The sequence below is a fragment of the Parus major genome, chromosome 2 (assembly GCF_001522545.3).
Source record: "Parus major isolate Abel chromosome 2, Parus_major1.1, whole genome shotgun sequence".
NCBI lineage: Eukaryota > Metazoa > Chordata > Aves > Passeriformes > Paridae > Parus > Parus major.
Genome location: NC_031769.1, coordinates 117,428,142 through 117,452,032, shown reverse-complemented (window position 1 = coordinate 117,452,032; position 23,891 = coordinate 117,428,142). Strand labels below are relative to the sequence as shown.

The window sequence follows — 23,891 nt, the reverse complement described above, 5'->3', positions numbered from 1 at the left end:
AGGTTCCACTAACAATGAGAACACTTCTTAGCACTTGAAAACCCACAAAAATAATACTCTAATCATCATCATCCAGGGCATTGTGGTAAGCACTGCTTTGTTTTCATACACTTTTTGGGGTCCTTTTTCCTAAGCATCTTTTCTATTGGTTACAAATAATTTAAATAGCACCTCTCAATTGTGTTTTAGTACAGTTGAGTATATTCAAGGACTAAACAAAACAGCTACACAAATATTTTAATTATGAAGGCTTGTTTCCATTTTTAAGCATCATAAGAAACTGCAGACAGCTTAGTGCAACAGAGGGGAAGAAGAATGTCCTCAGACAGCAATAACAAACAAACACCCTTTTATTCTGGTCAGACCTAGTAACAATTGGGCACGACAGTAGTTAGCTCATCCTATGAATTTAGATCACTAAGATCTTTTCTTTTAATTCATCATCATCATCTTTAATTCCTTGAAATACTTATTTTTTCTCATGCACTGAACCCGTAACTGTATCACCCCTTGAATGTTTCCGACTGCAGTTTGGAAGAAGTTTTGGGACCCTTTACCTACCAGCCAGTGGGATGTCAGGCTCAGAAGATAAAAATGAATCTGTTGTGGCTTTAATTTCATTTTACAAAATGACTGAGACCTAAATTAACCCACAATTTGACTGTATACATCACAGTGATCATGCAAAACAAGCCACAATACTAGAGAAAAGCAGCATTTCAAAAGTGACGGGTTTTTTTTATTCAATGTATCTAAGTAAAGTAGAGAAAAAAATCTGCTCACTTTCCTATCTCTACAAAACCCATTCAAACCCAGCAAAGCAATGACAGTACAGGAGAGGATTATTTACTCCACATATATAAAGAGCTAGTAAGGAAATTAATTTTCTAAGTCATACAGACTACTTTCATCTTTAGAGCATGAGTATCTAGAAAGTGGGAAGGCCTTTTCTAATATTTTCAACTACCCACAGAATTCTTTCCTTACTGGAAACCATTGTTTTCCAATTAAGTTTTCAGTAATTAACATAATTTGGAGTGGGGGAAAACAGCCAGCCCCCAAATTAAAAATTTCACTGTTCTAATTAGAGGTGGACACAAAAATGTTACATGTGAAAACAGGTATGGATAGTTTTCAAGGTTAAAAAACCTTGACAAAAAGCTGGTTACAGTCACGTTGATCATTACAGCTTTATTCTAAACTCTCCATAGTTTTTTCTTTAGAGAAACAACAGCGACACAGCCCATACTTCAAACTGAAATCACATTAATTAGCTAGGCAGCAAAGTTTCAAAGCATACCAAATGCTTACTAGAGCCCACTCTGCTATTGTGTATAACTTTGAAAACAAATCATGATGAGGGAAATCTACATGATAAGCATACTTCAGCTACAGCAAAAAGGTTTTAGTCTGCCTAGAAACTGGCAACCGCTGGCTGTGTTTTCTATACTTTATGTTATGTTTCTCTGCTCGCTGGAACGAATTGGCTGCTATGAATGAAAAGAAACTTTGCATCTAATCAGTGGCATGAATTTAGACTGAAAGCTGCTGTGCAGGACTTCTATGAAGAGTCTGGGCCCTCTGCCATCCTTGTGCTTGTGAATGAAACGGCGTGAGCCACATGCCCTACTCCTCCTCCCCCCCAGCTGGGCCCTTCGCCCTTCCCTTTGCTGGGGGGACTGGGGAACCAACCCCTCACTGGTGAAACGACCATGACCCAGAAAGGCATTCAGTGCCATCAATGCACTGCTTGAGAGACCTCAGCTGCGCTTTCCATCCTGCTGCTTTCACTCCTGGTTTCTAAATCAACTCATGAACCAATGGTGAGGGAGCCCCCCGTGTTCATTCCCTTGATAAATGGGCCCCTAAACTGATCTCTGACCTCCCTGCATACTTTTCCTAAGTTACTGCTGACCCCAGAGGCTCTGCAGCCCACTGTCCTTAAAGGTTTGACTTCAGTTTTGTGTCAGAACACACTGATCAAGAAGAAAAAACAAACCCACAGCTTTATTACCATACAATTACTCTAACAGCAAAATCCCATACGGTTACTCTAGCAGCAAAATCCCTATTCTTCTGCTCACTCGTAAGGACTACCATATGCTTTTGGTTAAACTACTACATGCAATGAGTTTTCAGGACATACAAAACAATACAAAATCTATTTAGGTTAATAAAAATTCACATTTCCTTCAAAATTAGTAATAGATGTCCTACTTAGCAAAAAAAGTTCAGAACACACTCAATTTAAAATGTTAATTATTGCTGAATATGGAAAAAGAACCAGCTGCTATTAAGTAATTAGTTTAATTAACTTCAGAGCTGAGTCAGACTTGGAATACATGCTATTAAAAATTTCAAAGAACAATCACAATGTCTGTTTCAGATGTGTATTTGTTTAGTTCTCTTCTACACTTTAACTATGTTCAAATAGTGCTTAGACTGACTTCAATAATGCAACTCTCAAAAGAGTTTTAAATATGTATTTAAAAGAGCTGCAAAATAACATATTTTTCTGTGGAATACTATATCAATGATTTTCTTTAATTTAAAATATTAATATAGTAATGTGTCTAGCACATAATTCAAGCTTATCACTTCAGTTTTCAGACTTCTGTATATAATATCCAAGTTTTCCCTTTCCAGAACTGTTCTTTTTATGTCTACCCAAAGAATTTACCCAGATATGTGTCCATTCAAACTGTAAATATTATTAAACCCCCAGGGTTTTCACATTTTTCATTAATGAACATTTCTCTTTTCCTAAATTACTTTTTAAATCATCCAGTTTTACTAAAAATATACTGTAGTGCATCTCAGGTAACCTACAGCTACCTCAACAGAAGAGCTCAACAGATCAATCTCAAACTGTGAAGGAAGCTTCTGACTTTGAGCAGGAGGAAGGTTAGTGATCTCTACTTCACACAAGGAACCCTCTGCAAGCAGGGGACCAGTAGGACTGCAGAAGCAGCTTCCCTCATCACCTCTCTCCATCCAACACAAAAGGCATCTCTTTGTCCCATAGTCAAAGATAAAATAGACAGCAAAACTACAGATGAAGTGTGAAGTGCTTTGCCAAAAGCTGAGAGAGAGGATACACTGGAAAAGCAATGGATTTCAAGTGTGATCACTCTCATTGTACATCACATGGCAAATCCTCAGTAAAACATATTCCCTGGCTGCTGAAAAAAATGGTGTTGGTCTAACAGAGACAACCATGGAAGCAGAGTAAGGATTAGGATATTGGTTAACAGAAAGAACAGGGACTGGCCATCTTGTCCCTGATCTCATAACGCTGTTGCACAAATTATGTCTTTATCTACAACACTGAGTAGATATTCTTCAGCAGAAAAAGAGCTGTACATATGATGACAATGAAATCACCCAAAAGAAGTAACAGAGTTAGCAGAAGTTCAACAATTACCAGTCCCAGGCACTGCAAGGAAGTCTAATCTTTCCCTGCTCTTCTCTGTCCAACAGAACTGCATTAACATAAGCAGTGAAGTACAACTCCAGTAATTGTGTTTAAGCTGAAAAACATACATTCTGACATGTAAATTGATACTCATCTCTGCATAAGTCATTAGCCTTTACATTCAAAGCAGAAGTCTCTACTGCTGCAGAAGACCAGCTGGTAATAGTAATAGATTAAGTAAACTTTGGAGTTTACCAGAGCAAGGAATTTCATTTTCCAAGTGTTTCATGACTGTTTCTAAATAACCACGAACAAACAAGACCTAGAAACCCAGAATTTCAGTGCAAGCTTTTTACGCAGAGTGCACTCAAGTGTTTTTACCTATTGATTTCCGCTTAAAATTCATTGGCTTTTTTTGCCTGTTCTCGTTTGCTCACCATTTCCACTGCTATCATTCACTCCCAGCTCATAATTCTGTTGATTTATGCCATTACAACCTTTTTCCCTGATCCTGCATTTATGAACATATTCATCATGTGGAAAAAAGAGTCAAATTCTTTCCCAATCCAACTTGAAGGTTTGGTACTGAAAGGGTGCAGGCTATCAGAGATGCAACTGCTTGGAAAATCCTGCTCAGGCCAGTGGCTCTGGAGTGGAACGGGCTCAGCGGCTGTAGAAAGGTGGCAGATGAAGAGTGAAATCAGTGCAGCGGTGTGCAGGGTGCCAAGAACACTGAGTGCAAACAGATTCTGTGGGCAGTGATGGTGGAGGCTTCTAATTAGCCTCCACTGAGGGCTTCCGAGCTTTTCACTTGGTTGAGCTGACTGGATTCGCACACAAGAGTAAAAGCCTATTCTCTGACATTAGAAAAAGAACCGCACTGCATCCTCCACTTTGCCTCTCCCTCATGTTTAATGAAATTCTATGAAATATGAAGGTGTCAGTTTCCTGACCAAACACACAGAAAACTCTATTCTTGCATCACATCTGTTTATTTAAAGCAAATGTACTGTGCTTTACTGACCAGGCCATAAAACAGTAAAGATAAGCATTTCATTTGCACTGAGTGCTTAAATACATACAGAACAATGTTACCACTCAGTGTGCTGTGCAACATCAGCATTATGATATTTTCTCAATATGACAAAATTATTATAGTATGAAACTTTAAAAAATATTTTTTGCCTTAAAAAAATTGACTACACCATGAGATGAAATGAGATTTTTATAAATTAAATCAATAAAGCACTATCTAGGTTCTTATCTCACTAACAGAGCACATGCATATCTCTGAAAGGCAGCAGTCCATATTTAAAATATTGTTAATACCTGAAGCATTGTTATCTCCTATCATATTGTTGTATTTTCTCTGTGATGTCTTAAAATTAACGAGATCTCTCCTTCATTTGCCTCAAAAAACAATTATCTCCTCCAGATCCTCAAAGCCTGCTCCTCTTTTCCCCCACCAGTGCTGCTGGCTACTTTTTCATATCAGTGATCCTGCTCAACTGAATGGTGGAGCAGCCTTTCACATCATGTCTTCCTGCACAATGACAGGCCAATCTCTGCTAGAAAAAAATAGCTAGAGGTTCAGACATGTCACTAGGAGACAATTAAATTTACCCCTCATGCTATTTCCCTAACCAAGTCCAGGAGACCCGTAGAAAGCCTCCAGCATCTGTAAACTTTGTTACCCATAATTTTTAAAATGCTTGGGCTAAGAAAATAAAATTCCAGACACTCAAGTCTCCTATTTGCAATTTGTTATTGGCAGGGCTAGCAGCTCTTGTAGCTGTCCTGGGCTAGTACTAGGACACTAGAATTCCTCAGTCTCTGTCTCTGCTCCCTCCCATCTTTGATTTAGCAATGACTCCAGATGCCAGTTGTCAAAATACCCACCCCACAGCAAGTGGCACCTCTGACAGGAACAGGATGGACTGAGTTCCAGTTGATCCAAACAATGGAATTCTGAATGCAGCATAAACAACAGGCAAATCTCAGAATAACTCTGCCATTTTGAGAACACCTATCCATTATGTGTTATCCAGCACTATTATCAGAATACACAATCTACAATACACATTAAGAGTCTTCTTAGCAAATGTAAATTTGGACATTCAAAGTAAATATTTATTTAAACTAAGACAAAGCACTTCCATTATGACACTAGAGTTCCAGGATAATGTTAACTTCTTTTTGCTTTTTTGAGCATGTACAGTAGCTCTAGTAAAAGCCTTTACAAACACAAACATGAGGTAGGCTTCTGGAAACAAGTATTTTATGAATGGTCATTTAATGAATTAATTTTTTTGGTTTGCAAAGAGAGGTGACAAAAGCTGTGATCTTTTATTCATACTAGAGGCAGGCAGAAAAGACTGAAAGTAAAAAAATTGAATATGAATAAAGGAATTCTTCACAGCACAAGAAACAGTTTTCAGTGGAAACCTAAAGCTGAAAATTTATAGATAAATCTGTCAGAAATCTTCTGAAGTAACAGGAAATCAGGAAAGAATGCCGGGAGGTCTGAATGGAAGAGCAAGTATCCCCTGGGCAAATTAAAACAAGAAGATGTAGCTTAAAAAGTTTGGAAGCAGGGAAAGGTAGCCCAAGAAGAATACAGAGAAATTGACCAAACAGCCAGGGACATGGTTAGGAAAGTTAAAGTAGTGGCACAAGTAAATCTGGTGAAGGACATCAAGGGTAACAAAACAATCTTCCTTAGGTACAAAAGCAACAGCAGATGTGGGTCCACTCAGGAAGGTAACTGGCAACCTGGCTAGCAGGACATGGAGAAGGCTAAGGCACTTAATGCCATTTTTTACCTCTGTCTTCACCAGCAAGTATCCCAGCCACATTACCCAAGCTGCAAAAGGTGAAAAGCAGGAGCTGGAAGAGTGAAGAACTACTCACTGTAGGAGACTGGATTTGAGAAGACCTAAGAAACTTTGCAGTGTAACAGGTTGTCCAGAGAGGTTGTGGACTCCACCTGCTGAAGGCAGACTAAATGAGGCTTTGAGGAATGTGATCTAGTGGAAGGTTCCCTGCCCATGGCAGGGGGGCTGGAGATAGATGATTTTTAAGGTTTCTTCCAATCCAAACCATTCTATGATAACACAAATAAAGACAAAAGGGACAAATCTATTAGTCAGCTTTTAGGAAGGATATTTAACTTAATTCAGTAACTGAGCAAAACTCCTACTCGAGTTTGTCTTCATCTATTAAGTACCTAGATAAACAACTCCTGACATAGGCGTCTCAGATTAGGACTGACCCCCAAATACACATGATTTTTTATATATTGCCCAGCCATAATTATTTTATTATTCATATTTAGCACAGCTTTATTTGCCTCTAAAACAAACCTGAAAAGAAAATCAGTATTAGAATGGCACCAGCAGCTCATTCCTTACCTCACCCTAAAATCTAAGGAAAGTTTGTTTTCCCAAAATTTCCAGTTAAGTGGATATACATGAGTGTATAAATTTAGAAGTCTGTTGTGTAAAAGTTTGTTTACAGAAAATTGGGAGCAACCTAAATGTATTTTCATTCTTCGATTACCAAAGTACTTATCACTGAAGACATTCTCTCTCATTAAGGGAAAAACCAGACAGACTTTTTAATTAAAAAATCAAAGTCTCTGTTGGGCAGGAGCAGCAGTAACTAATTCTCCAAGGCCAAGTGGCAAAGTCTTGAGCAGTAGTTGTTAAATGAGCAGTAAAAAAAGTATAAGATTATCAAGTCAAAGTACATGCAGAATCTGAGACAAAGTGCCCTGCCTGAGTCCCGTCCCCATGTGAATAGGTGAGGGTAGCAGAGTGCTAGCAGCTGAACTGTTCTCATCATGCACCAGAAGCACTGGAGATCTGAGGAGAATCTGAAATTTAACCAGCAGTCTGGTTCCTCAGGTCTTCATCTTAGCCTGGGCACAAAATCAGGCTACCTCAAAATTTATGTTAACCATATTGACATCTTGGGTCAGGTTATGACTCATCATGGCTCTAAAATCCATCTAATATTTGGTGTATGCATGTAAATCAGAATTAAAGATACACTAGGAACAGCGGGCTAGATGTAACTGTATATGACAACCTGATTTAGTAGAATTTATAAAGTGATTTGTAATATATAAAGTCGTTTAGCAATTTATAATATATTTATTACTTCATAAAGTAATTTATAAAGTGATGTGATAGTAATTTATAAAGTGAAGTTCTATGATACATAGAAAAGAAATATTTGATAGTACCTGATGTAGTCACTTTTTCTAAATTCAAAAATTCGTGAAAACAGTAGTCCCCTAAAATATTGGGGTTTATTGTAATAGCAGAAGCTTTCTAAAGGCAAAAAATATTATTTTAAGATGTTTCATTTATTCTTAAAACCTTAGAAGTGCAATCTGGTTGCATGTGGAAAATCTGTAGTTCATGTACATTTTTTCATTAACCAGAAAAATACCTCAAATCTTTCATTGTACAGGGCTTCATACCACAATAAGAATATTTAATATGCTAATATTTGCTTCCTGTCTGTAGTTCACAGTAAAGCTACAGCTGCCCTATTGACAAGGGCACCTATCTCAAGTCCAGTTATCTATCAATATCCATCCATCATCCCCTGCAAGACAAAGCCAAGTAAATAAATTTGCAGAAATGGAAGAATAAAGGGTCAACAACCAGAGTTTTTGTGATACACTGGTAAATTCCTTTTGGAAGTCAGTGGCATAACTGTAGTAAGTGCTTTACTTGTTACCACTAGTCAGAATATGAGAAACATTTTCTCTTAAAAGTTAATTAAAAGAGTTTCTTTAATTTTAATTTTTTAATAAAAAGTGAAATTAAAAGTTTTAGAAATAAATAGGAAAGTCAGAGCACTGTAATATCCCAGAGCTGTTTACAGTGAATAGAAAACAACAGGAAAAGCACTGAAATAGCCATTACAGCCTTTACTGCCATGGTACATTAAGAAAGACAACAGCATACAAAGAACAAACATTTTAGACACAAAATAACATTTTGCCAAAGCCCTGTTTTACATCTAACATCTTGCAGTCAAAAGCCAAATTGCACTTGGCAAGTAAATATGGGGATTTTTTCATTAAGAAGATATGCAATATGCAAATGGATAATGGTTGTCATGGTGGTCATATTTTAATATTTTATTTTTTCTTCTAGTAATAAGAATATCTCATTTGGTCCAAGCACCAAGCTTTTTTATTAGCAAAATCTACAAGTGCAAACATTTTTACATTCTGTGCTGGATGCTGCTGCAATAGAGATGAAAACTAATTAATCCAGTGTATTTCCAGTACACATTTCCCACAGGATGCCCAAATAAACTTTAGCTGGTCCTTCATTTTTCATGATACAACAACAGCCAGCATCACTCACTCACAGATACCATATAGTAATCTACATAAAATCAATTTAAATGTCAGGGAAACTAAGTATTTTATGTAATATTGCATTGATAACCATTTTAAAGTTGTATTTGTATACAAATAAGTTTGACAGAGAAACAAGAGAAGCTTTGTTAACCAATTCACCTGAAAATTTTGACTCAGACCCAAAAAGTGTGTGAAGGAATCAAAAATATTTTTCAGTGAAGAAGCAGCCTGAAAACTAATTTGGAAAACCTATGTTTTACTGGATTGTATGTGTTGAAAAGTGCATTACAAAATCAAAGTTAAGAACTTAATGAGATTGAGTTGTAACTAGTCAAGTTAATAACCTATAGATTGAAAATATAACAGAAGATAAACCCTATAACTATATAATACAATTTTACTTTTTAAAAAAAACATTTTTTAACTTGGAAGAAGTTTCTTCACTTGGTCTACTGAATGAAATTATGAAGTAATTCTACCAGTAGTACAGCTCCTGTTCAACTTTTATCTTCAAGTATTCCAATTTAAATAATCTTCAATCATGGCTGATAATCATCTCCCACAGCTCATGGGAATGTTCCATAACACAAGTATGTGAAATTTGAAGACAAGCAATCTCTTTTGAATTTATAGGTTGAATATTGACTAAAAAGATTTTCACAGTATTTTTAAGGGGGCCTAGTCTCAGTCTTTGTCTTTCCCTACCTAGGGAAAACCACACCTTATATTGTAGCACTATCAGCAAAATTTCAGCTTCACATGAAAATTTCATCAGTTTGCCAAGATGCTGATTTATCAGCCTTCCCCAGTTTTGTCCTGCCACAGTAGACTAAAAACAAAGCATGATACATTTTTACAGTTCAAATCCTTACTAGTATGAGAAGTCTACTATATTTGTATTATCCTCTGTTTTCTTTTGAGGATATCAGTAAGGCCCAAACGATCCAAAACTATTCTAAACACAGCATAATATATCTGAGTGTTTATAAACAGGCAACTTGAAACATTCCCTGGTGTCAATTTGCTACTTCTAAGTGCAAATACTGAGATGTAATTCAGATGGACAGAATGGGCAGTAAATTGCCTTAAAACATTTAAGAGTAAAGCATTGTTTTTCAAGAGAGATCACAGCATCTTCATACAGTAATGACAATCAGTTCTCTTTGCAGTCTCAGTGGGACTGAAGATCTTCCTTGCTAAGGGTTGAAGACCACTTCAATATCTGCAGAAAACAGGAACCTTTCCTTGCCATTGTTTCTGTCTGGTCAGACTATTGTAACAGTTCTGTATAACTGAACATGGGAAAAAGTCCCTTTATTTCCTGTGAGGACAACCTCACAGCATATGGGAAGAAATTAACACACTCATACAGAATATAACTGCCAACTTCCAGGCATTATTCTTAATAAACAGGATCTCATGCAGTGTCAAAGAGATAAATGAGCCCTTAAGTAAATGAAAAGTTTTTCCTATCAGCTCTTCACTCTTCTGCCCCTGCCCACATAAAGAATCCTTCCAGGTATATTACAAGATATTTAAATGTGGTCTACAACCAATTAATTTTGTAATTTCCATTCATTAATTCCAGTATCATTATTAATGGTGTTTATGTGTTGTTCTGTGTAACTGAACTACAGAACCAACATCTTAATAGAAAATGAACCTTTCCACTTAGAGAAAACAACAGATACAATCCTTCTACTTAATAAGTCTCTGCTGTGACTCTAAGCCACAGAAAGACCTCAGTTCTGCCAAAAATATTTCCAACATTATGGAAGCAATCTACAACTTAGCACTTTTGGAATGTTCCATCAGTCATACCCTCCTGAAAACCTGGAGGTCTCTTTTACTGATTAAAATATTAACTAAAGACAACTCACATGATGCTCTCTTCAATAAAAAATTCTCAGCTGTCTCCTGATAATTATTAAAATTTCATATTTTATCATAAAATAAAAGCAAATTAGCACACAATAACCAAATTCAAAGAAAATGGTATTTGCGCACCTCCAGCTGACTGTATTTGAAGATGTCTAAGAAACACTGCACTTGTACTGCTTCATACTCACAGCAAACATCCAATAATGCTGTTAACTTCTGGGACCATGAGCAGCATCAATAATTTAACACTGCAAAATCCAGTGATGCCTGTCCTATTAACATATACACTACAGTATGAGGAAATCTCATCACACACTTGCCATGTTTCAAAGGGGATTTATGTGTGAATTTTCAATTTTAGAACTAATTTTAGTAACCCTTTCCTCTTCCTTTTCTACCTTGCTAGTGTGTTTTTCTTTAATATTTTCTCCTTCCTATTTCCAGAGCACAGAAATGTAATCTCATAGCTCTTACTGTTCATATTCCTGGTAGGATACCTAATCCTTCACAGAGACCTATTTCTAGATCTTTTCCCCATTCACACAGCAAAATAGAATGGTAAGAAAAAGCAAATAGCAGCTACAAGTCATACTTCAAGAATCTTGCCCTATCTCTAAAAATACCTCATTTGATATTTAAAGGTTAGTAAAGAGGCAAAAAAAGGGCCTAAGTAAGGTGCTAACTACACATTGCAGAACAATAAACAGAGTTCTAAAATATTTCAGTCAAGAAAGATGTTATTGTGACAAGTATGAGGTACTGAATTATGACAAGAAAAGTCATAATTCAGTACCTCAAACATTTATTACACATGTTTGAAGACGTTAGGTTTTGCCCTCTGAAAACTGTATGCAAAAGACTAAGAACAAAACTAGGCAGAACATCAGTGATACTGACACTGGAAGAATTCATCACAAAGGATTTTTAAAGATGATTGAAAGTAAGAAAGGGATTTCATAAAAAGAATAATTATATTTCGAACAAGAAAAATAGTGATGCAAGTACTTAGCAAAACTTTTAGACAGGGTATTTAAAATGCATAAAAGTACTTATTTTATGGGCTATACATTCAGAAGTTACAGATGCCAAAAAAATATGCAAATTAAAAAATAATCAAACTCAGAAATCACTTAGATTGCAACCAGGTACTACACCTACACTCTTCAGAAGAGACAGCCTCCAGTCATGAAGCACAAACTCCCTAAGTAATGCTACTTTACTATTATAAAAAAATTACTATTATAAAAAAAACTACTGTGTGTTGTAGTTTAGTGATGGTATTCCCCAGTTTAGTGTTCCCACTGAAACCACACATCACTGATTCACTCTGCCCCTGCTAACCCCTCTCCTTCTGGTGGGCTGGAGAGGAGAATTTGAGGCTCAAAAGGTAAAGATCACAGGGTGAGATAAGAACAATTTACTGGAAACAGCAATGAGATAAGAAAACAAACAGGAACATTATTAATGGCAGAGGGCACAAGAAAGAGGGGAATGATTCAGATGGAAACAGCAATACCTGACCACTGCCTCCACCATGCTACCCCGACCAGAAGGGACCCCTTTCTCCCCAAAAGAGATTTCCTTTTCCCCTATCCCACCAATAATATGAAATGGTATAGAATAATCTCCAAGCCCTAGCCATGTCCCCTCCTGTCTACCACCAGAAATTAACCCTGTCCTGGCCAGAATCATGGCAGTGGGATAGACCTTTTCTTAAATCTGTCACAGCATTTCACAGGTTCCTTCCAGCACGTCTCATTTTAGGCCTTTATCATATTCTGCAAGTTCATTTTTAAGTAGTGTTTTATCATACCTTTTGTGAACAAAACCCAACAGACACTAGAAGGAAGGAAGCAGCTCTCATTAAAAATGTAGGGTGGCCATTTTTACAAAGGCATTCTATGAATTGGGACTTACTTATCGCCTTCCTGCTTCCTATGGCGTCTGCAAAATAGCTCTCCCTCCCAGACAACAAAGAGATAAATACAAACTATTCAGCCACAAACATTTTACAAATGACACAACACTAACTCTACAGGTGTGTGCCACTTTTTCTTCCCTCCACCTTGTCAAGCTGTGGTGTCTTTTAATGACAGTGGTGCTTACACAGTGCAGAGCTTCAGTTGTTGCCACATCTGTTTAAGTCTCAAATGCTTCTGTGACTTTTAAAGCAAGACCACACTCACACTACAGAGTCAGAGGATGTTGTCTCAAAGCACGCCATTGCATGCTATTTCTTCTAGGAATCCAGATACCTCACCCAAGGAATTTAAGGGTATGGTGTAACTTAGCACACACCAAGCAATAAAATGAAGTGGTTTTCCAGCCCTGTTGCACAAATCCATAGCATCCCAGACATCAATCATTATGTCAAAACATATTTGATTTAGGCATAAAGAGGCTGGGATTAATTAAGTCAACACATTTATCCCTCACTCTAGGAATGGCTCCTCTTAGCATTAGAAAATTAACAATTTATTTCACACATGAAATTATTAAACACTTTTTTAATGTAAATTCATCATAGTTTTCATTTATATTGGTCACTTGCTCTAATTATTATAATAGGCAAAAATGTATTTAGAAAGTAAACATTCAAATGTATATAAAATATTTTTAACTTCAGGCACAAGTATCAGAGCCCACAGACAAATTTTACTTTGAAGTGAGAATTCATATAAAACTTCCCTAGGAAGGTCAAGGATTAGATTACTTATTCTGCCTCACTCATCAAGATATTATCAATTTGTCAAGGGGGCTGCATCACACAAATTACACTGAAATAAAGCAAGCCACCTTACAACAATGTATTACTGTTTTTTCCAGTACTCACTTCAGTTCTATCTGTTTCTCCTACACATTACCCTCATGCTCTTCAGCCTGGAACTTGAAAGCTCATCAGGGATGCCAGATGACTTGGCAGCCAGACTGCCAAAAGCACAAAGGACAATCCGGAGGTCTCATGGGACCTAAAATAAGTGTCAGCCCTTAATTTCTCAGTTCTGTCCCCGTAACAGGATAAATTCAACTGTGAGCGACCTATGAGACAATCCCAGGAGCAATCAAGCTTGCACAAAATGAAGCTGGTTTTGAACAGTTATCCTTGCAGCTTCTCAGACATTTTAAGTAGACAACCATTCTTCTAGCATCAATTACATATGAAGGGAAAGGGTTGCTTTGCTGTCAGAGTAGTGAACTGGGAATCAAGACATCAGATTATATTTCTGGTTCTGGAACAAACTTCCACAGGGACCCAAAAATCAAAACCTAAGTTTCCCATTTGTAGAACTACACAGGTTTAATTTATTAATGAAAGAAAAGCACTGAGACAACTCTGAATAGAAAATAGTACAAAAATGTCAGATTATCTGTTTCCTGAGCAAATATAATACAGTTGAAATTTGAAAAAATAAATAAATAAAACTGTGTACCTGCATTTTTTCTTGAATTTTAAATAACTGTTTGCTGAACAGTACAGCCTGGCCATTTGCACTGCAGTTTCAGAATATAAAGGAAACAAAGTAGAGATGCAACCCTGAAAATTCTGCTCTCCTGAAACTGGCTGAAACTTCAAGGCAGTCAGCCTTTTTTTTCTGTCATAGCAATAAATTGCAATTTGATGAGTCATGGAGGTTGGAAAGGAGGCCATTTAGCCCAATTGCTTGAACAGAGCAGTGTCAGCTAGAACAGGTAGTCCAGTCTTGCCTAGATGACCTTTAAGCAAAATAAAAAACAGCCTCTGAGCAACTTATATCAGTTTTTGACCAGTTTTATTGTAACCAATATTTTTTCCCTTCACATTTCATTGGAATTCCCATCTTCCATGGCCTCTCTCTTCCTGTGCACCTGTGAGAGGAATAAGGCTGCATCTTGCCCACATCTATCCATCAGGAAATTGTAGACAATAATAAAAATTCCACCAAGACTTCTCAAGGCCAAAGAAACCTTGCTCTCTCAGCCTTCTTGCAGCAATATGCTCCTGGTGCCTCCTCACCTTGCTGGTTAATCCTAGCACCAGAATTGTGTCAGCAGGTAAAACTATTTCTTCAGTTAGGGAGCCAAAAATTCGAGTTTCAGAAGTCTCACAGCTGTAGAGCAGAGGGTAAAGAATCACCTCCCTTCACCTCCTGGCGACACCCTTGCTAGAACAGTCACAGGATGCTGAGTCTTTTCTGCTCTGCAAGGGTGAAATGCTAACTCCTATTCCAGTTCTTGTCCACAAGTATTCCCGGAGTAACCTCTGTAAAGCTGCTTTCTAGCCCCCAGCCTGTACAGGTGGACAGGGTTATTCCATTCCAGGCACAGGACTCTACCACTAAAACATGTCGCCTGGCACCAGATTCAGACAGCTCTTGAGCACCTCCAGGAGTGGTGACTCCACTTTGCTATCTTCACTCCTGCATTCCTCCTGAGTAGCCAGTCCCATACCAATCCACATGTTCACCAAAGACAGTGATAATCCTGCTCAATCCCAAACAGAAAACCAAATCAATATGCATGAAGTTGAGTTCTAAAGCAAAAATAGTTAGAAAAAAATCCCTGAAAAAGAACACGCATGAGTGTGTGATTGCAAGAAGTTCTTCAAGACACTTGTATAAAAAAGTAGAGTCTTAAATAAAATTAATTACCTTGCTCAAGCCTATATTTCATTCATGGGTAATCCAATTCCTTTCCAAACAGGGACACATACTTTACTGAGATACATGGTTATAACCTTCTACAGATAAGCAAATCATGCCAACCAGTATCTTCGGTCTACTACAGCCAGCTTGGATTTATTTTGGCCAAAAGACACTTCCTTTTGGTTACCAATGTAAAGAACTTTTCAATTTCTCACATGTTGTAATACCGTTACAATGACTTCAACTTCATCTAATTGACAAAATTGCTCTTCATGCCAACCTTACCAAATAAATACAAACCAAACTTTAGGATACCTAGTTTTAAAGGTTGGTGTTTATAAAATGGTGACAGAAAATTACTACCGAAAGGGGGCTGAAAAATATGTCTCCATAAATATTTGAAATCACTGCAAATGGCACACTATTCAACAGCATTAGGCTGCATGGAATAACTTAAACCTGGACCTTTTCATGGACAACGCCCTCCAAGTAGCCTCTTCTAATTTAGCAGCTCACACTACAAATTTGTGAAATACATGTGTCAGGCGAGTTAAGACTGAGCTATAAGGCAGAGCAAAGAAATAACTGGAGCACTGCAAATATTATTTATAAATGCAGATAAATCATGAAGTTGTACAACACTTCTAAGAATATTATAGTCTTCAAAAGATTAAGTCTAAGTCTACAATAAGTCTTAAGAACAGAAAAGTTTCTTAAATGCTATGGAACAAAGAGATTTCTCCTTTCAGTATTCTAAACTTTTCACTGAACAGCTCAACAATCTTTCCTCCTGAAGAAGAGTTTTTCATGATATAAGTGCATCTGAGAGCAGTAAGAGGAAACATCTTGAAAAGTATGAAATATTTGTCATTGTCTAGCATAAATCCCTCCAATTCCAAACAAGGTAAGATATGTACTTTAAAATTCTTCAGAAAAAACTCTGCTTTTTGCCATTGTCCTACAGTGCATGAATTCTGCACTCACCTAGTAAAGTCATACACACACAAAAAAACCAAAATCTTTCTTGCTAATCCAATCCATAAAGCAGAATGTTCAGCCTTGGGCAGGAGTTACAAAGAAATAAGCAGCTTTTAAGCAGTTACCCTTACTCTGATAGGGACCACAGGTGGTGCCACTGATACAGACAAGCAAAGTCAAATAAAAATAGAATGCCACACTCACATTTTTTGTTAACACTTAAGCAAGTTAAAAAGAGCAGAATTGGAAGTGAATGGAAAAGATATTGACTTTCTATGGTAATTGTGTTTGCACTTCCTTTTGACTTTTTCTGATGAAGTAGCCATAGAATGTTGTTTTTCTTTTCCTGAAGAGAAAGGAAATCACATAACCTTATCAAAAAATGCAGCCAGCTAAAACCCTTCCCTTCCATTCATTTAAATCCCTTTTATAAAATATAAATGCAATTACAAAAAGCACTATGAAGTCACTAATCATCACTGTAATTGAGATATACATATAACATATTCAGTAAGTGGGACTAGATGATCCTTATGGGACCTACCCAATTTAAGGTATTCTGTGATATATATACACATACACACAAAAAAAACCACACAGACACATTGTTTTTGTATCAAACCACAACCATAAAAGATCATTTATAAATTGTTCTTTTTTGTGGAAAGCCCAACATCTAACTTTATTATATGGCATAAACATTTGAGGAGTTTTCCATCCATGACATAAACTGTCTATTACTAGTCAGGCTTAGTAACACTGAATTTGACTATAAAGGTTGCCTGAAGTCTCAATTACTATAATCACTTCTCCAAAATAACTCGTCTGCTCAACAATCAGAGAAATATGTATGGAGCCAAGAGACAGGGAATGTTCAGCAGGGGAATACAGATCCTGAGGAGTCACACAGACACTGAAAAGGCTGCACAATAAACCTTATAAACAATATCTCTTTATACCAATCGAAAAGCAAGGATCCAGTTTCCCTTAGCAGGGCACATTTAAAGAAAACTAACCATTTTTTCACTTTAGTGCAAGCAGAAGACTGTACAGTAGGATGCAATAAAATCAAACTGATACTTGAGAGTTAACTGGCAGAAACATATATATTCACTGAGAGACTCTGTAAACCATACTATAGTCTACATAATAAACTAGCTTTGTTTTTTCCCCCAGCTGCTTCAAGATCTAACTAGCTACCCCAGCTGAGGCTGTGGGGAAGGCTTACAGGAGTGCCAACATCTGCTTCTATTCCCATCAATGTCAAATTTGTCAGAACACAAAACTGCGCCAGAGAAACAATCCCTGCCATGGAAAATTAAACTCTACTTCCATGGATATCCCCTGAAGTACCAAGTGTAGCAGATCGATTACATTTTCAATTTTTATTCCAAAATAAAATTTCTTTCCAAAAGATATATATGTACATTTTATATATGTATATATGCATACATATATGTACATGAATCCTAAAATTCTTTATGGCCTGGTTTGCCTTTACTGACCAGTCAATTAGTGTAAATCTCAAACATGAGAACTAAGCCTTATATCAAGTAATAAGGTGACAAATTAAACTAGCCACATTTTAGTAACTCTTTACTATTAAATACTTTTTAATGTTTCATCAACTTCTACCCACAGTTTTACCAGTGTCTTTACTACTGCTGTGTTGAGGATTCAAGTGAGTACCCTGATTACACAGTAAATGAAACCTCACATGAATACATTCAGCAAATTACAAAAAAAAAACCCAACTATTTTTTTAAAACCCTCATAAAAAAACATGTATTCCTCAGCATAAAATCACAGACCAGTGAGAATCTTAGAAAAGTTTATGTAGTTTTGCCCTAGTTAGCTGGTAATAGAATAGAATCACTAATGTTGGAAAAGACCTCCAAAATTATCAGGTTCAACCAGTAACCCAGCACTGCCATGTTCACCACTAAACCATGTCCCCAAGTGCCACATCTACATGTTTTTTGAACACCTACAGGGATGGCGATTCCACCACTTGCCTGGGCAGCCAGTTCCAATGCCTAAACACCCATTCAGTGAATCAGTTTTTCCTAATATCCAGTCTATACCTCCCCTAGTGAAGCCTGGGGTCATTTCCTCTTGTCCTGGCACCTGTTAACTGGGGAAAAAAGACTGTTTATTACCTCACTACAGCTTCCTTTCAGGTACTTGTAAAGAGTGATAAAGTTTTCCCTCAGTCTCCTTTTCTCCAGTCTAATTATGTTTATACAACAATATAGGAAATCTTCCTTATGTTTACACAGATCACAGTAAATATAGACATTTGGTCATTTGCTGTAAAGAATGAGATAAGGTACATATTGATAATGTCACCATTTTTTTTTTTTTAGAAGTATCTTTACTGTAAATACTCAAGATAATTATTAATTATTCAGTCACACAGTTGGATGACACAGAATTATTTTAGACAGTGCAAATATTCACCAACTGTTGCTTTCTCTCCCCTCCTTAAAGTGCATCTTGCTAAGAAAAAATATTTCCCCCTGTTCTTGCAAGTAAAGCTTCTCTTTCATTGGAAAGCAAAGATTTTGCCACAGGAAAATGGTATGATCACCAGCAAGAGCATCCAGAAGCAGAAAAAAATCCAAATGCTAATTTAGCCAGTAAAGTATCAATTGTTTGTAATAGAAACTTAACAAGCTTATTAAAAAAAAAACAACCTCCATTTACAGATGTAGTTTTAAAAGGCATTTTAGTGTCTTAAGTCAATTCTTCCATCACTTGTTACTTTTAAGAAACACTAGAAGGAACAAAAACTCTGGTATTGCAATGACACTCTAGATGTTATAATGAAACATCTGAAGGAAAAGTATAAGCATTTATTCATAATTTCCTGTGCATGCCTCCTCCCTCCAAACATTGCTGCAACTACTGGGCGACTTATATTTATCCACCTCACATATGTTTACATACCTCACTGCAATTGACCAAAATTGTTATTGCTCTGTAATCACTGAAATCTCAACAGACTACACTACTACAGTTTATTACTGGAAGATTCAGGAGATACGAAAGAATAATATTAATACAACCAGATCTTTCCACTCAGATTTGTGATGAGTGCAGATGTAAAACAATATACTGTATTTACACAGCATGAAGCCAAAAAAGAAGAGGTGAATGAATTCACATGGGAAAAACTACTCAGCTACTATCTAATAATATATAGTAAATATATCAAATCTTCTGCTTTGCACCTTACAGTGTTACAGACTTTTGACAGAACATACAAACCAAGCTACTCCTCTGATGATAAGTGAAGGATGAGCAATCATAGAGGAGTATGGGGAAAAGAAGACTTTAAATAACCAACCAGAAATCTGTTCTGAGTAATACTCTTTAATTCCAATGTAAACAAAGGAACCTAAATAAATCTAGCATGTAACAGGTATGTTTCCAGTGTTGGGAAACCAGCAAAGCATTTCCCATGCTGACACACACCAGCAAATCACTTCCTCCTTATAACCTCTTCATTATCTAGCCATGCACAGGATTTTTTTCATTTATCTAAGTGAATATCCTATTTCCTATTAACTACTGAAAACTGCAGGTACTCTGAGAAAACTTTTAGGGAGACTATAACTTCTCAGTCATAAAACAAACATGGTTTCTACCACCATGAGCTCCACTGATGACACTGAGATGACCTGGGAACCTAACTGTTATCTTTGACTGGAAAATAAACCCTTCACACAGTGAAGGTTTTGATGGCTTATGTAAAATCAGTGTGATGTTCTCCATACTGGCCCTCACAGTCCCACCATCACAGTTGACCTCAACAGCAGTCCTAGCAGGTAGACCAAAGAAAATCTCAGAAGTTGTTTCCTCAAATAAAGCTGAGGTATAATTAGAACATGTGACATTTCTGTGAAGGATTTACATTGCTGAACTGTCACTTGAACTCTGTCCACCATCATTAATGAATCTGAAAAGTTGATGTAGAACCAAGTACTTAACACCAACCCTTCTCCCCTTCTCCATTTGATTTATTTAGATCATCTGGATCCAAACTGCAAAAAAACTTGTTATTGAATTCAGTGTCTGGATAGAACTTGAAACACATACAGATTCTGATCCTTGGAAGGATTTGAGCACTTAGTACTTGAACTCAAATATCTTGTGTCTAAAACCTTAGAATTCAGAATTAAAGATAATAAAAATTCTTCAAATCTGCTGAAATCCAAAACTCTGGCATACACCAAATTTGTGTCTTAAGGTAAAATATGAAAGAACATTTCCAATAGTTTTTTGTTTGTTTTCTGGTGTGTTTTTTTTTTTAAATAGGTAAAACCTGATCATTAAATGGAAGCAAATAAAGTAATCGCACACCTTTTTCAAATATACAGCCTATACTTAAAAACAAAAAACAAAAACAAAAAAACACCATATTGGACCATTTACCATTTTTCATGGTTCTGCTGAGGATAAACATATGGAGAAAATAAGCTACTCCGTAGATCTTATTTCACTCCAATGTCTGTGCTTTTATTCTCCCTGTCACAGCCAACTTAAGAATTTCCTCTTTCATGGTAATAAGCAGAAAGTCCACAATTCTCAAGGCAGCAAAGCAGGAAGTTTGCAGTTGGAAGGATTTCCCCTCTTCAATGGGACAGGAGGAGAGAAATGTATGATGGGGCTACTGTGAAAACTTTTGCAATCAGAAGCAGCTGATTTGGATATATTTATCACATCAGAGCCCTAAAGTGATGCTACCAAGATCAGGCACAAATGAAACACTGCCTGCATCTCTTCTGCAATAATTTGTCACTTTGGCTTTTTTGAGAGAGAATTCCTGCCTTTCTGACTAGGGTAATACCTGGCACAAATAATCCTATCAACAGTGATAGTGAAATGTAGAAGGACGCTAAAAGCTCAAGATGTCACAACACAGCTCAGCAGAATGAGCTACCTTCCCAGCTGACACTATATCACAAGACAGGAGCGAATGCCACATGTGGCTTTAATGCCAAGCAGCTGCTGCACACCAGCACCCCCTCTGTCCTGCTCCCTCCCCCCTGCACCGCTGGGTTTCCAAGACCATGGCAAGTAGTGGAACTGCGGCGCCCTAGAAAGCACACAAGCCCCCACACCCGCTAGGCTTGGGGGTACCCAGACACATCACCCCCATCCCGCTTCCACGCGCGGAGATCCGATATCATCAGCGCCAAAGTGCGCCCGGGAGCCTGGGGGAGGGACAACGAGGGACCCCTCTTCGGCTGTTTCCAAACCTGTTACTCTCCCTCCCGTTTAGGCAAAAGGCCGGGGTGCAGCCCTTTCCCCGCGGCCCCGGCCCCGCCGCTCACCGACACCAGGAACTCCAGCGTGCCCACGTAGTCCCGCTCCGTCTTGAGCAGCTCGTTGAGGACGCACACGCGTAAGCGAAGCTGCTTCTCCAAGTCCTTCCCGCTTTCCCCCTTGCCTTCTCCCTTGCTTTCTTCTGTCATGGTGCAGCGAGGAGGATCGGTGCTCCCAGCCCGCCGCCTTCCCCCGAGCGCCCCGGCGCTGCGCTGCGGACAAGGACAACAAAAGAGCCCGGCAAGTTACGGAGCGGGGCCGGGCTCCGGCCGGTCCCCAGCCCCCGCTCTCTCCGCTCCTCTCCCGCGGCCGCCCGAGCTCCGGAGGCGACGAGCCGCCCCGCAGAGCGCTCCTTTCCCGTCAGGAAGGGGACACAGCCTGGAGGAAACGAGCGGTCACTGGTTCCCAGCTCGCCCTGCTAGCTGAGAGGTTGGAAAGCCTCCGCAGCAGCACAGACTTGGACATTAATCAAAAGCTTTGTATCCATGTGACTCCAACCCCTTCCCCCCCTTCGCTAAATCTCAGGAAAAAGGAAAGGAAACAACTTCAGGGAGGATTGCGTGCCAGCAGCTGCCTGTTTCACACACAAGCTGCGAGCTCCAGTTTGAGGCTAATTGGAGACCTCCAACAAGAGAGTAAAAGAATTATAAAAATGTCCCAGCAAGCTGGCTGTCCAGGGAATCGGCAGTTGTTTTTGTTTTGATTTTATCATCAGCAAAGAGCCATTTCAACTTCCCCTTCCACGCCTTCCCACGAGATGTGTGTTACAATATGTATTAAAAATACGAGCTGTGATATTCCCCCGAACAAACATACACAGCTAAGCTTGTGCTGAGCAGGTACAGAGAAGTTCTTTGAAGATACTGAGGGGATTTAGGTTGACTGGTTTGTTTGTTTATTGAAACAAAGTGCCATGTCCTAGGGAAGACAGCTCATGTCTCCACATTATACAGTTTTCCTATCTGCCTATCTGATTGGCATGATATATTAAAATAATAAAAAATAATTCAGTAGGTATTTCAAACAGCTAGCAAAAAGTATACAGCTACTTTAGACAAGGGGAACAGATTTCTTGAAGACTGAAATATGTCAGGACACTATCGTGAATTTTAAGACCACTGATGAAAGCTGAAGTTTTCTATGGCTAGCTCTTCAGTTTGTGACTAGAAAGAAAATACAGGTCTTCAAACCTACATGTTCCATATCAACTATCTTTCTAAGCCTGCAGCATCCTAAAGGAACAGAATAAAATGAAAACTTCAGAGTAAAACTCTTCTACAGCTGCAGAACTAGTTGAGGCACTGAGAGGAGTCCTTTAGTGGGAAAGAATAAGCAAAGACATTTGTGTTCTAATAACTGGGCATCATCAGGCTGTCTGCCTCAGACATTTTTTGTGAAACAGAGGATACGCTTCCCACAATAAGTTTCCCAAAGAGCAGAGGGAAAAAAAAAGAAGCCTATTTCTTTGAATGTGACCTACTTCCTTGCATCCTCCCCTTCCCAAACACAAACAGCTCCTGTGCATAAAGCCAAGGCAAGGAGCAGCAGTTGCTGAGACAAATTCTACCATATGTATCCTGCTCAGCCATTTATGCATGTGCAGATAAGCCTGGAACTTGCCTGCTGACCTCAACATAGCTCCTTCCTCAATATGGTGCTAGTCCACTTCAAAAGCAGACACTGATTTTCATGAAAATCAAAACTTCACTTTTTGAGTACCTCATGGCCCTGCTAAATTTGGACTGTTGGATTGAAAAGCCAAACACAGTTCACTGAAGCTTTTTTCTTTAGAAAACCTATTTAAAAATAGACAAAATGTCTGATGATTACCTCAAAACTTTTTCACCCTCTTGGTGGGCTTCATCAGTGAGACAGTGTCCCAAAGTCTGTGGCATTTACCCAGATTCTATGGAGGAGAATAGGTGTTTCACAATTGCTTGCATTAGCATCAAGAAGACTACTTCTAATCACCCACTGAGCCCCATGATGAAATTCTCAAGTGATAACCAGAAAAAAGGATCCAAAGTCACTGGAGTAGAACACGCTATTGTTTTGTACTCCTGAATGCATGTGGGGACCCTTCTGCAGGGGTGCCCTACTCTCAACCATAGCCTAATGCCTCAAACTAGTTAAATTTCCCATCAAAAAACACTCTCTCCTTCTTTTAGGAAAGCAGAAATAAGGGTCCACTACATTTTTTGATTTCAGACATTCCCCTGTGCTCTCGGCTCCAGCCATGTGCCATTGGTTTTCACACTTCCCACGCACACTCACAGACCAA

The 23,891-nt window shown here is 38.1% G+C and overlaps 1 protein-coding gene across 1 annotated transcript in view; it reads right to left on the bottom strand.

Moving 5' to 3' along the window:
- The window catches only part of PREX2 (phosphatidylinositol-3,4,5-trisphosphate dependent Rac exchange factor 2), a 169,117-nt gene extending 147,065 nt beyond the window's left edge, over positions 1-22,052 (bottom strand). The window contains exon 1 of the mRNA XM_015619412.3: positions 21,619-22,052. Within this exon, the coding sequence (XP_015474898.1) occupies positions 21,619-21,759 (141 nt within the window). The 5' untranslated portion in view covers positions 21,760-22,052. The remainder of the gene's footprint in view (positions 1-21,618) is intronic.
- Between the last annotated feature and the right edge of the window lie 1,839 nt (positions 22,053-23,891).